A 14950-nucleotide genomic window follows, 5' to 3' on the forward strand; every position below is an offset into this window, starting at 1 on the left:
ATTATTTGTTCTAGTTCTGTTAAAAATGTCATGGGTAATTTGATAGGGATCCACTCTTGGACATATATCCAGAATTGTATAATTCAAAAATATACATGCACTACTGTGTTCATTTCAGCACTATTTACAATAGCAAGACAACCTAAATGAATACAATAGAATACAATAGAAACAACCTAAATGTCTTTTGATAGATGAATAGATAAAGATGTCTTTCTCAGAAAGAGAAAGATACCATATTATATCCCTATATGAGGAATCTAAAATATGACACAAATGAATATGTCTATGAAACAGAAAGAGACTCACAGACATAGAGAACAGACTTATGGTTGCCAAGTAGGGGCAGGAGAGAGGGATAGTGGGGGAATTTGGAATAGCAGATGCAAACCAGTATATATAGGATGGATAAACAACAAGGTCCTACTGTGTAACACAAAGAACTGTATTCAGTATCCTGTGATAAATCAAAATGGGAAAAAATATGAAAAATAGTATATATATGTATGACTGAGTCATTTCAGGTTAAGTGACTAGAGGGGTTTGAAAGTCACAGAAATTAGCACAACATTGTAAATCAATTATATTTCAATAAAAAATTTTTTTAAGTACCTTGAGGGAAAAAAAATATTTGCTTGGATCATGAAATGATATGGGGAATTAAATTCATTTTTCTTGTTCTCTAGAAGAATTTGTATAATGTTGGAGATATTTCTTCCTTGGGTATTTGGTAGAATTTGTCATTGAAGCCAACATAATTTTTTATAAGAAGGTTTTTAATTACAAAGTCAATTTCTTTAAGAGTATTAGAACTCTCCATTTTAATTTTTTAGATTTCTTCTAGCTATGGTTTTCTAGGAATTTCTTCCCTCTTTTTTTCTTGGTCAGTCATGCTACGGCTTTAATCAATTTTGTCTTTTCAAAGAAGCAACTTCCGGTTTTATTAATCCTTTTTATTGCATGTTTACTTTCTGTTTCATTAGTTTTTGCTTTCATTTTTGTTGAGGCTAGTTGCTGTACAATATTATATAAGTTTTAGGTGTACAACATAGTGATTCACAATTTTTAAAGGTTTTATTCCATTTATAGTTATAAAATATTGGCTATATTCCGTGTTATATATTTTAGTGCTCTTATCTTTATTATTTTGTTTTTTCTACTTTTGAGGGTGGAGGGGATCATATTACTATTAAGGTGCAGTTCTACGTCTTCACTCACTCTTCCAGATCAGTGATTAAGAAAGGAGAGTCTCACTCCCTCTGGTTTTCTGGTCAGTCCAGGTCTTGGCTTGGACATTTCTTAGAAGGTTGTGTAAAGTTGTCTAATATTTGTTTGCATTTTTAAAAATGTGTTCAAATGTTAGTCCTACTTTCATGTTAGCAAAAGTACCTCTCAATATGATTTTGTTACAGAATAATCTTTCTGGTTGTCTGGTAGTAGAATAACAAAGCCAAACTTTCAGTTTTACTATGAGAATAAAATGAAGTTATTTAAATAAACACACTTTGAAGAAAAGATGGAAACAGTACTGATACAAGTATTCTTGTTCTCATCACTGCTGCTGTTTTGGGCTTACCAAATGTAAATTTATCCAAAGTTCCCTCAACCATTTGCAATAATTTACAGTTGAGAGAAGATTCCCCAGAATCACTAGTAGGGAGACCAAAATTTCTGCAGCTTCAGCAATGGTAGTGTGTATCTCATTGCTGTGTACTTAGTTCTAGTTCTAGTTCCAACCAGTAATCTAAAATCCAAGAGGCTGAGCAAAGGGTTTTATTAATAGAATACTCCTAGGTTTCTCTTGGGTTGAATACCTTTTTAAAAATCAATTAATTTAGTATACAACGGGCTGTGATCTAAGTTCTGAAAAACTTAAGTTGATTGAGGCAATTACTAGTCTCAAAAAACTGACAGTTTTTATTGAGGTCCTAAAACTGTTCTATCTCAAAGTGTGAAATTTGTGTTGCTTAAGAGAACAGGCTCTGGAATGGGAACACCTTAGTATAGATTGTAACTCCTCCAATTTGAGATGTGTAATGTCAGTTTCCTCAACTGAAATTGGAAGTAACAATACTATCTCAGAGGAGCTATGAGATTAAATGAGCTAGTCCATGTATAGATTTTAACATTGCATATGGGACATAGTAGGCTCTCAGAATATAGTTTAAGAGTAAATGAAAAGTTAGTCTTTTTGTAGAAAGAAGAACTGAATATTTTGTAGTAAAAATATAAGAGACATACAGAATCAAAGGAACAATTAAAAAATGCTCCTGCTGACTAGGAGTTGGAATGAGAGTTCATGTTGGTGATGACAGTTGAACTTGATCTTGAAAGTGGGGTGGAATTGTAGTAGCTATACTTGGGACAGAGGATATTCGTAGTTGGGTGACAATCTGTATGATCAAAGACTGGAAGTGGGGGATCTGGGAGCTAGGCAGAAAAGCAGAGTGATTTTAGAGAATAATGAGCTGTCTAGAGGGTAGAAACATTGAAAGAGTTTGCTATTCAATGCTCAGTATTTTGACATCATGTTTGTATGTTCTGGAGGGCTTCCCTGGTAGCTCAGCTGTTAAAGAATCCGCCTGCCGTGTGGGAGACCTGGGTTCGATCCCTGGGTTGGAAGATCCCCTGGAGAAGGGAAAGGCTACCTACTCCAGTATTCTGGCCTGGAGAATTCCATGGACTGTATAGTCCATGGGGTCGCAAAGAGTCAGACACAACTGAGCGACTTTCACTTTACACTTTTTGAGAGCCATTAGAGACTTCAACCTGCATTTTTAAATTGTTTCTATGGCAGTGGATCAGAAAAGGGAGAATTTGGAAAAAGGAAGACCTATTAGGAAGATTCTGCAATCACCTAGGCAAAAGAAGATAAATGGCAAAAAACATTACAACAGTACAATAAAAATTGGCCATGAATTAACTAGTAAAGGATGATAGGTGAAGGAAGAGTTCAAAGCTGATTCTGAGATTAAGAGTCTAGATGATTGGGACAATTTAATTGTTATATAGTTTGCAGATATAATGAAAATGAAGCAGGTTATAAGGGAAAAGTATTATTATGGCTTGGGACATATTGAGTTTGAATTTTATGTGGCAGGAAGGACAGCCAGCTGGAAATGTCAGCTTGAGGTAGTATGAGCTATAAATTCTATTTGGGAATTATCTGCATGGAAGTGATGGTTGGAATCCTGGGAGTGAATCAACTCAAAGTGTGGAGAGAGAAAACTATTTAGAGCAATACCTAGAGGAATATATGCTCGTATCAGTGGAAGAAGGAGAAACAGCCAAAGAGGCAGTCATAGTCAGAGGGGTAGAGTAGAAAAAAGTGGAATAGAAATTTCTTGTTTTTTTTCAGTCACAAAGTCGTGTCCGATTCTTTGCGACCCCATGGATTGCAGCACGCCAGGCTTCCTTGTCCTTCACCGTCTCCCAGAATTTACTCAAACTCATGTCCATTGAATCAGTGATGCCATCCAACCATCTCATCCTCTGTCGCCCCTCCTTGTGCAAATTTTTTACAACTATGGAAATTTAGGAAACTTTGCAACAAGTTATTTGACTAGATTTCCTTAAAGAGATCCTGTTTCTGTTGTTAGCAAGAATAATTAGGCGGCCTTACTATCTTTAGTACTCTGTGTAATATGCTATATTAACAGAAATAATATATTAATATTATCTATATTAGAATGTAGAACTACCAAGTCAAACTGGTTTCAAGTCCCTGTTCCTTTCTACTCTCACCACTTTAAATTGACTTTATAATCATGATGCTTGACATCTTCTGTTGCTGCTGCTGCTAAGTCGCGGCAGTCGTGTCGGACTCTGTGCGACCCCATAGACGGCAGCCCAGCAGGCTCCCCCATCCCTGGGATTCTCCAGGCAAGAACACTGGAGTGAGTTGCCATTGCCTTCTCCAATGCATGAAAGTGAAGAGTGAAAGTGAAGTCGCTCAGTCGTGTCTGACTCTTAGCGACCCCATGGACTATAGCCCAGCAGGCTCCTTCATCCATGGGATTTTCCAGGCAAGAGTACTGGAGTGGGGTGCCATTGCCTTCTCCCGACATCTTCTGTAGTTCTCAGTAAAACTGAGATGATGGAATTTTATCCACAAAGTGGCTTGACTGAGAGAGAACTGGGTGTGCATGCTCAGTGCATGCTTCAGTTGTGTCCGACTCTTTGAGACCCTGTGACTATAGCCCACCAGGCTTCTCTGTCCATGGACTTCTCCAAGCAAGAATACTGGAGTGGGTTGCCAAGCCCAGGGATTGAACCCACATCTGCATTGCAGGCAGATTCTTTACCACTGAGCTACTGGGGAAGTCAAGAGAACTGGCAGGATCACTTAATTGTGCAGACTCTCATCATTCTTATCATAAGATTACCATTAGAATGGCTTTAAGATATTTCCTCTCTCAGTGCATAAAAAAAGTCAGCTGTAAAATCTGCACTTTACTTTCCTAAAATGTTAAATAGAGATGCATCCTGATACACCTGGTCATTGCAAAAATACAAAAAACAACTTTTAAATAGTTTGGTTCTACCCTTAATGGCCAGATTTTGGTGTCTTCTTTTCTTTGGAAAACAATAGATTACAAAGTCACTCATAGCTTCTTTTTTTTCTACTAAACCCATAAAAAAGATTGTCAAAAATTCCAAGTACCCCATTTTGCCATTAGAGTATCAATATTACCTTCTAGTTAAAGCATTGTTTGCAAAAAAGTTTTCCACTATCTTGAAGAATTCATAGCCTTTAAAATTTCCAGTTCAGTTCAGTCGCTCAGTCGTCTCCAACTCTTTGCAACCCGATGAACCACAGCACACCAGGCCTCCCTGTCCATCACCAACTCCCGGAGTTTACCCAAACTCATGTCCATTGAGTCGGTGATGCCATCCAACCATCTCATCCTCTGTCGTCCCCTTCTCCTCCTGCCCCCAATCCCTCCCAGCATCAGAGTCTTTTCCAATGAGTCAACTCTTCACGTGAGGTGGCCAGAGTATTGGAGTTTCAGCTTTAGCATCAGTCCTTCCAATGAACACCCAGGACTGATCTCCTTCAGAATGGACTGGTTGGATCTCCTTGCAGTCCAAGGGACTCTCAAGAGTCTTTTCCAACACCACAGTTTAAAAACATTAATTCTTCAGCGTTCAGCTTTCTTTATAGTCCAACTCTCACATCCATACATGACCACAGGAAAAACCATAGCCTTGACTAGACGAACCTTTGTTGACAAAGTAATATCTCTGCCTTTCTTTTTTTTTTTTTTTTTTTAATTTAATTTTATTTTTAAACTTTACATAACTATGCCATCTAGGTTGGTCATAACTTTCCTTCCAAGGAGTAACCATCTTTTAATTTCATGGCTGCAGTCACCATCTGCACTGATTTTGGAGCCCCCAAAAATAAAGTCTGACACTGTTTCGCCATCTATCTCCCATGAAGTGATGGGACCAGATGCCATGATCTTCGTTTTCTGAATGTTGAGCTTTAAGCTAACTTTTTCACTCTCCTCTTTCACTTTCATCAAGAGGATCTTTAGTTCCTCTTCACTTTCTGCCATAAGGGTGGTGTCATCTGCATATCTGAGGTTACTCATATTTTTCCCGGCAATCTTGATTCCAGCTTGTGCTTCTTTCAGCCCAGCGTTTCTCATGGTGTACTCTGCTTAGAAGTTAAATAAACAGGGTGACAATATACAGCCTTGACGTACTCCTTTTCCTATTTGGAACCAGTCTGTTGTTCCATGTCCAGTTCTAACTGTTGCTTCCTGACCTGCATATAGGTTTCTCAAGAGGCAGGTCAGGTAGTCTGGTATTCCGATCTCTTTCAGAATTTTCCACAGTTTATTGTGATCCACACAGTCAAAGGATTTGGCATAGTCAATAAAGCAGAAATAGATGTTTTTCTGGAACTCTCTTGCTTTTTCGATGATCCAGCAGATGTTGGCAATTTGATCTCTGGTTCCTCTGCCTTTTCTAAATCCAGCTTGAACATCTAGAAGTTCACGGTTCACGTATTGCTGAAGCCTGGCTTGGAGAATTTTAAGCATTACTTTCCTAGCGTGTGAGATGAGTGCAATTGTGTGATAGTTTGAGCATTCTTTGACATTGCCTTTGTTTGGGATTGGACTGAAAAGTGACCTTTTCCAGTCCTGTGGCCACTAAGACCCTCAAAAATAGGGATCAAATACTGATAATGTATCAATGGTAGTAATAATAATTGGGGTTCACATTTATCAAATAGTTACTATGTGCCATGCTTTGTGCTAAAATGTTTTGGGTGCATTGATTCATTTAACAGTATTTACTGAGTGCCTACTATATGCCAGGAACTATTCTGCGATAGGTTAATAAATAAGACAAACTAAAATCCCTGCCTTCATAGCCCTTTTATTTGTGAGGATAGACAAGTAATAAGCAATAAGTGTGACCAATAAGTGCATTTTGGTAATGACCAAAATAAAGTATATGAACCATAAGAAGATGACAACCACTATGGAAAGATTAGAGCAAAGAAAGGAAGGTCATGAGTGCAGGGCTGGTGTTGGGCAGCAGAGATGGGTTGAATTATTAGATGGGGGTGGGGGCTGGGGGGATAAAATACGCCTAATAGAAATGGTTATAATTGGAGTTTACTGTATATACTGTGTAACTGTAATAATCTGTGTAAAGGTACTAAGGTGGGACCATGCCTGGGGTATCCAAGGAACAGCTAAGAGGTCAATTTGGTTCAAAGTGATCAGGGTAAAGAGTGGTAATGAGCATAATGGGTGAGAGGCAGGGGAGGTTAATCTTGCTACTATGAAAGTGTTAGTCAGTCATGTCTGACTCTGAGACCACATGGATTCTAGTCCACCAGGCTCCTCAGTCCATGGAATTCTCCAGGCAAAAATACCAGAGTGGGTAGCCATTCCCTTCTCCAGGAGATCTTCCTGACCCAGGGATCAAACTTGGATCTCCCTCATTGCAGTCAGATTCTTTACTGTCTGAGCCATCAGGGAAGCCCTCTTGAGGCACTATGAGACAAGTACCAAGATTTTGAAATGATTTGACTGTTTATTTATTACCCTCTGCAAAATACGAGATGAAAAGTCAGTATTTGTGAAGTTGATGACTCATCAAACAGTGACTCTATGTCAGCTTTCTTTTCCTGCAACCAACATGACCATTTTATAGGGCTTATAATTTCATCAGTTTCTTCAATTGCATATGACTTCTTTTTCTTGAAAGTGCAGTAAGCATCCCTGTGAGATGTTTTAATACAAGGGTTCTGTGTTAGAATAAATCCAGTTTACTTTAGTTCTTGTAGCCTTTTCATGTTGAATGTTCTTAGAAACAAGAATACATTCATAATTATAATGACATGGTAGATTTTCCTCAATTTTTAAGTACAGAAAGCCACTCTAGATTACAGCACGGTGACGATGCCATCTAGTACTTTACTTACGTACATGCTATTAATGATTAGAAGTAAGCAGTGTAATGATGTGTGTGTGTATGCTCAGTCGCTAACTCACATCCTACTCTTTAGACCCATCGATTGTAGCCTGCCAGGTTCCTTTGTCCACGGGATTTCCCAGGCAAGAATACTAGAGGGGGGTAGCCATTTCCTACTCCTGGGAATCTTTCTGACCAAGGGATCAAACCTGTGTTCCATGCATTGCAGGTAGATTCTTTACCACTGAGCCACCTGGGAAGCCCCAGTGTAATGATAATTGCAGATTATCTGGCCTGTGGGCATACTAACTATGCTTGAAATGAATCAATACCTTAATAGTATAATTTGATCTAGAAAAACCATTTTTTTCTTCTTTTATATGTTTTTTAACACCAAAAAACATTTTTTTATTGGGGTATAGCCAGTTAACAGTGTTGTGATAGTTTCAGGTGAACAGTGAAGGGACTTGGTCATACATATATGTATATCCATTTTAAGAGGTAATCTTTAAAATAATAGAAAATCTTTTAAAAAATGTATCTGTGCCTAGTTCATTGATTCCCTGACTCACTCACAGTCCATTCTTCATTGCAGTTTCAGGTTAAATGACTAGAGGGATTTGAAAGTCACAGTGAGGAGTCACTTTTAGGTAAAAAAGATATTTCATAGTTCATTTTAGGACTTCCTTCGTGGTGTAATGGTTAAGGCTCCACGCTTCCACTGCAGGGGGTATGGGTTCCGTCCTTAGTCAGGGAAATTCCACATGCCTTGCATTGCAAGAAAGAATAAAAAAGTTCATTTTAATATAAGCTAGGTCGATAAGTTAAAAGAGCTATAATTTATTCTAAAGTAAATTCCATCCTAGATTGGGAATACTGTTTTTATTTACTTCTTCATATTAAGTAGAGCTGAGCCAAATTTGTTGATTTTTATGACCTGGAAATTTTTCAGCATTGACTTTGTATGGGTAATTATTTAAAGAACCATGTTTTGCTAAATACATGGTTGTTTATATAACAATTTGTTAATCAGATAGTTGGGCTTCCCAGGTGGGGCAAGTGGTAAAGAACCCACCTGCCAGTGCAGGAGAGGTAAGAGACATGGGTTTGATCCCTGAGTTGGGAAGATCCCCTGGAGGAGAAAATGGCAACTCCTCTAGTATTCTTCCCTGGAGAATCCCATGGACAGAGGAGCCTGGTGGGCTATAGTCCATAGGATCGCAAAGAGCTGGCGTGACGAAAGTGACTTAGCATGCACACAATCAGATGGTTAATAAAAAGTAAGAAATTACATCCTTCATGTTTCTTACTAGTCTTCTCACAGGAGCAGTAAATATACAAATCTTAATTTCGTGAGGTTGATGATTTTAATTGTTTAGCATTAACATCCTTTTGTCAAATGGGGGCATCATTGGTCTTTCTTAAGTAGGCTGTGTGGCAAGAGTGGTTTCCTTATTAAACTCAAATGATATTAAGGTAAATAATGTTCTCCTTTCACCTTATTTTATAAGGCTTCTATTCACCTCTATAGCCAGCACTCTTGCTAGCAGTATTTAAAGTCCAGAAAGTTTTAGTAGTTTTATCAGGTCAGTTCAGTCGCTCAGCCGTGTCCAGCTCTTTGCGATCCCATGGACTGCAGCATGCCAAGCTTCCCTGTCCATCACCAGATCCCAAAGCTTACTCAAACTCATGTCCATCGAGTCAGTGATGCCATCCAACCATCTCATCCTCTGTTGTCCCCTTCTCCTCCTGACTTCAGTCTTTCCCAGCATCAGGGTCTTTTCCAGTGAGTCAGTTCTTCCCATTAAGTAGCCAAAGTATAGCATCAGGCCTTCCAATGAATATTCAGGACTGATTTCCTTTAGGATTGACTTGTTGGATCTCCTTGCAGTCCAAGGGACTCTCAAGAGTCTTCTCCAGCACCACAGTTCAAAGCATTAATTCTTCACTTTTCAATTATATTAACCTCCAAAGTTACCATCAGTTCAGTTCAGTTGCTCAGTTCAGTCAGTCAGTTCAGTTGCTAAGTCGTGTCCGACCCTTTGTGACCCCATGGACTGCAGCACGCCAGGCTTCTCTGTCCATCACCAACTCCTGGAGCTTGCTCAAACTCATGTCTATCAAGTCAGTGATGCCATCCAACCACCTCATCCTCTGTTGTCCTCTTCTCCTCCTGCCTTCAGTCTTTTCTAGGATCAGGGTCTTTTCCAGTGAGTCAGTTCTTCCCATCAGGTGGCCAAAGTATTGGAGCTTCAGTTTCAGCATCAGCCCTTCCAGTGAATATTCAGGATTGATTTCCTTTAGGATTGACTGGTTTGATCTCCTTGCAGTCCAAGGGACTTTCAAGAGTTTTCCCCAACAGCACAGTTCAAAAGCATCAATCCTTCAGTGCTCAGAATTTTTTATGGTCCAACTCTCACATCCATGCATGACTGTTGGAAAAATCATAGCTTTGACTAGATGGACCTTTGTTAGCAAAGTAATGTCTCTGCTTTTTAATATGCTGTCTAGGTTTGTCATAGCTTTTCTTCCAAGGAGCAAGCACCTTTTAATTTCATGGTTGCAGTCACCATCTGCAGTGATTTGGAGCCCAAGAAAATAAAGTGTGTCACAGTTTCCATTGTTTCCCCATCTATTTGCCATGAAGTGATGGGAATGATATTCGTTTTTTGAATGTTGAGTTTTAAGCCAGCTTTTTCACTCTCCTCTTTCATCAAGAGGCTCATTAGTTCCTCTTCGGTTTCTGCCATAAGGGTGGTGTCTTCTGCATATCTGAGGTTATTGATATTTCTCCCGGCAGTCTTGATTCCAGCTTGTGCTTTGTCCAGCCTGCCATTTCACATGAGGTATTCAGCATATGAGTTAAATAAGCAGGGTGACAATATACAGCCTTGACGTACTCCTTTCCCAATTTGGAACCAGTCTGTTGTTCCATGTCCAGTTCTAACTGTTGCTTCTTGACCTGCATACAGATTTGTCAGGAGGCAGGTAAGGTGGTCTAGCATTCCCATCTCTTTGAAAATTTTCCACAGTTTGTTGTGATCCACACAGTCAAAGGCTTTGGCGTAGTCAATAAAGCAGATGTTTTTCTGGAACTCTCTTGCTTTTTCTGTGATCAACGGATGTTGGCAACTTGATCTCTGGTTCCTTTGCCTTTTTAAAATCCAGCTTGAACATCTTTAAGTTCATGGTTCACATACTGTTGAAGCCTTGCTTGGAGAATTTTGAGCATTCCTTTGTTAGCATGTGAGATGAGAGCAAAAGTTACCATCACAAAATGTGATTGTTACCAATAAAAGAAAATGACATGGTTTTAAGAATAATGAAAGCTTAGGATAAAAGTCTTATTATGAGTCTCTGTTTTGCTGTCATCATTGTTGTTTTAAGGATCTGAACAAGAGGGGAAGACCAAGTAAATGCTTAAGATTTAAAACGCACTCTCCATACTCCCATGCATCTAACTGACCTAATAATATTCAAAAGTAGTCATCACTAATTAGAAGATATTTTGAGCAAAATCCAAATTACATACTAATGTGTGCTATTGCTATCAACCCCTGATGTCTGTAATAACTCTAAATCTGTTTTGCCATCATTAAATCTAGGTAAGAAGTACATTTGAATATGGTTATCACTCCACTAAAATGGATATGATTCAGTTCAGTTCAGTTTCTCAGTTGTGTCCGACTCTTTGCGACCCCATGAACCGCAGCACGTCAGGCCTCCCTGTCCATCACCAACTCCTGGAGTTTACCCAAACTCATGTCCATTGAGTCAGCGACGTCATCTAACCATCCCATCCTCTGTCGTCCCCTTTTCCTCCTGCCTTCAATCTTTCCCAATATCAGGGTCTTTTCAAATGAGTCAGCTCTTTGCATCAGATGGCCAAAGTATTGGAGTTTCGTCTTCAACATCAGTCCTTCCAATGAACACCCAGGACTGATCTCCTTTAGGATGGACTGGTCGGATCTCCTTGCAGTCCAAGGGACTCTCAAGAGTCTTCTCCAACACCACAGTTCAAAAGCATCAATTCTTCAGTGCTCAGCTTTCTTTATAGTACACTCTCACATCCATAATGACCACTGGGGAAACCATAGCCTTGACTAGAAGGACCTTTGTTGACAAAGTAATGTCTCTGCTTTTTAATATGATGACTGTATTTTTTTTTGCCTCTCCTTGTGGCTTGTGGGATCTTAGTTCCCTGACCAGGAAATGAACCGGGTGCCTGCAATGAAAGCTCCAAGTTCTAACCAGGGAATTCCTAACTACTGTATTTTAAAAAACTATTATTTTGATCTCTCCATTACTAACAATTTATGCTACAGTTAGACTTAAAAATACATTATTTTTGATCTACTCAGAAAAGAACTACATTTGTAGATGATTGCACTGGGGGAAAAATTTTTTTTAGAATTTGAGAGTTATATAGATATTTAGCCTTAAGTATTTAAATACTTTAATATTTCCATCAGTGTAGCTCTTGGCCTATTCTTATATATAGGGTTAAAATCTTGCCTATCTACCTCTCTGTCAGGCAGACCCCATAGGCTACAGCTGAAGATAATAGCTTAAGATTCATGTCTCCTTTCTTATAGGTACAGTTGTCCTGAAGTGACAGTTTTGAAGGACTTAAACTGACATCAAAGTATTCAAATGATCTGGTTAGGTCAATTAATGTTAATTTTCACTTTCCAGTAAATTATTTTAATGTTTTCTTCTTTTCTTTTTTTCTAGCCGAGTCCTATACCAAGTCCTGTTTTGGGACGAAAGCCGAATGCTAGTCAGTCGTTACTTGTTTGGTGCAAAGAAGTTACAAAAAACTATCGGGGAGTGAAAATCACCAATTTTACTACATCGTGGAGGAATGGTTTATCTTTTTGTGCAATATTACACCACTTTAGACCAGATTTAATGTAAGTAGAAAAACTTTCCATTCCTATAACTATTTTGCTAATAATAGTTCTTTTTTAAAGATAGCATAAAATAATTTCTTATCATATGTCCTGAAATACTTGATTTTTTTTTATTACCCATATCTCAGAACAGTTTTTCCTTCTTGATGCTGAAAAACATTTTTTTCTGTTTTCAAAGAGCTTATTTTTTTCCTTAATCTCATATAAAAAACAGACTTCAAGTTACTATGAAAACCATGTGTGTATTAAAATGAGACAAATAAGCTTGTAGCTGTTTATATACTGACAACAAAGAATTGCCTCATGATGAATTTGGTTGTCAAGACTAGTCGCTGGTCACCTGCCTTAACTTCTCTTTTAAATGGAAAGCTTCAGGCATTGGAACTTGTAATCACTGTTTTTATTTATTTATTTTCTTAATTTTCCACTCTATTAGTTGTGTTGATTGAATTGCTGTGAAATTGCTAGTTACTCTTTGGTGTTACTGAATGTCAGATTTTAAGATTCAGTTTGTTGTAAAAACAGCTGTTTTTATCAATTACTGTATGTACCTACTGTGCCATTTTCTCCCTCAGTGACTACAAGTCTCTGAATCCTCAAGACATTAAAGAGAACAACAAAAAGGTAAGAATTGCCAAAGGAAAAAAAATGCATAGTTTCAATTTTGCCTTCTCTGCAGGCTTTTATTAATTTGGGGAAAGTGAGGTTGTTTTGCGAGGTCCTAACTATAGCTCACAGAAGGTAGTCTGTTTCCTGCAGTTCAAGTAGGATGCATGGTTTACTCTAGTTTGTCATGGCCTTTAAAAATCACAAATGCCAGCCTGGCATCAGATGATAATAGTGTGTAAGAGCTTCATTAACTGTTAAATATTTGTTAAGGCATGTTGCTTTTATTTAGCTTTTTAGCAAGATTTAGCTTTTAAAAAGTGCACCTCAAACTGTTGTGCTGCAAGTTCAGAAAAAGCCGTTGGGAGGGGATGAAAGCAGGAGCCTGATGAGTGTGCAAAAAAGAATGCATGTGTTCCCAGAGGCAACAAGATATGAACACTGGTTCTTTTCTTTCTTTTTTTTTTTTCCACTTTCCCCCCCCTTTTCTGGTAAACTGTACAGTTTTTTCCACATAATTAATGTACTGAGGTCAGAGCTTCCCAATTGGTTTGGGGAAAATGTTGATCCTTTCATTCTTGAGAGTAGCTGGATAGGGCTGAGTGGCTAGAGCCCTTTGGGCCAGCCGACTGTGGCTGCAGGCTGACTTAACTGTGTACCCCCAAAGTGCAGCACAATATTGCAGTTTTCTCTGTGCGCCACATGTAAGAAAGGAGGAAACACCTAACTCAACATATGGCAGGTACTCATTTAATGTTTTTTTTCTGCTGAATTGAATTCTTCAGCTGAAAAGCATTGTCTTAGAGCAAGAGCTGTGGATAGACTTGAGGGGATCCTCAATCATGGCTTGGGGAAAAATTTTATTTTCTCAATTCTTTAACTGAAATTTAGCATTTTCTTCAGTTATAAATTTAGACATACCACTGTGAATTTAGGCATAACAAATCACTGTAGTATTAGCTACGCCTGAAACTCTTTCACCTTTAGAATCTCAGATGTTTTCATATCACTTTACAGTTGCAAACATCTACAATTACCTTTTAAGCTCATCACTTCTTCATAATTGTAGTAGTTGGTACATCCATAAAAAGTACATTTATTGTTTCTCAAATTCCATTTCCTATAATATTTTCAAATATTTATTTTTCATTAATTGGTTTATTTTGTAATCATATGTATTTTATGCACATTAAAGCATTATTCTGAGAAGGGGTTCATTGCCCCAAAAATTAATGGGACAAAGTGATTAATAACCTCTAGGTTAAATGTTTTAATTTACTTTAAATAATTAAAACCACCAGTGATAAAAAGACTATAAAGGGAAACTTGATAGAAGTTCAATCAACAGATGATTATTTAAATCAATTTTTTCTTACTTGTGTTGCTCTCTAAAGCCAAAAATGTATATTTCCATTAAAAAAATTCTTGTTTATTTGCAAATGCATGATGCTGGCCTTAGAGAAATACACTTAAAATCAGTTTTTTTAATTGAAATATGCTACCAGAAAAGGTAATCTTTAAAAGTCAGTATAATTTTCTTTATAGGAATCATGCGTCAAAATAAGTCATTGTCATGAATTATTTCTTTTATGATTTTGAGGAACTTGTATCTATTAAAGCCAAATGCCTTGTTTTTCATCAGTTAACTTATATGGTTGGCCCACTGGATCTGTGAATGTGGAATCCTCAGATACAGAAGGCTAACTGTACTCCACCATTTTACATCAGGGACTTGAGCATCCCTAGATTGTGGTATCTGCAGGGGGTGTTGGAATCAATCCCCGTGGATACGGGAGACAACTGTTTCCTAAAATAAGACAGTTCTTTACCTGCATTTTCTTGCATTTGAATAAACTCATTTAAATGCAGATAAGACCATTATAAAAGAAACCATTATTATTTTTTATAAAATGAAGCTTTCAAGTTACTGCTTAAAATTTTGAAAAACAGTTTTTATTTTACCTATTTATATATTTTTAAAGAGAATGAGGAAT

The 14950-nt window shown here is 37.8% G+C and overlaps 1 protein-coding gene across 12 annotated transcripts in view; it reads left to right on the forward strand.

The window, feature by feature from the left end:
* The window catches only part of EHBP1 (EH domain binding protein 1), a 345461-nt gene that overhangs the window by 232456 nt on the left and 98055 nt on the right, over window positions 1–14950 (forward strand). For all 12 annotated transcript variants that reach the window (XM_025261231.3, XM_025261232.3, XM_044926040.2 and 9 more), the window contains 2 exons: window positions 12172–12350; window positions 12926–12974. In XM_025261231.3, coding sequence (XP_025117016.1) covers window positions 12172–12350; window positions 12926–12974 — 228 coding nt within the window. The remainder of the gene's footprint in view (window positions 1–12171; window positions 12351–12925; window positions 12975–14950) is intronic.

The sequence above is a fragment of the Bubalus bubalis genome, chromosome 12, assembly GCF_019923935.1.
Source record: "Bubalus bubalis isolate 160015118507 breed Murrah chromosome 12, NDDB_SH_1, whole genome shotgun sequence".
Taxonomy (NCBI): Eukaryota; Metazoa; Chordata; class Mammalia; order Artiodactyla; family Bovidae; genus Bubalus; species Bubalus bubalis.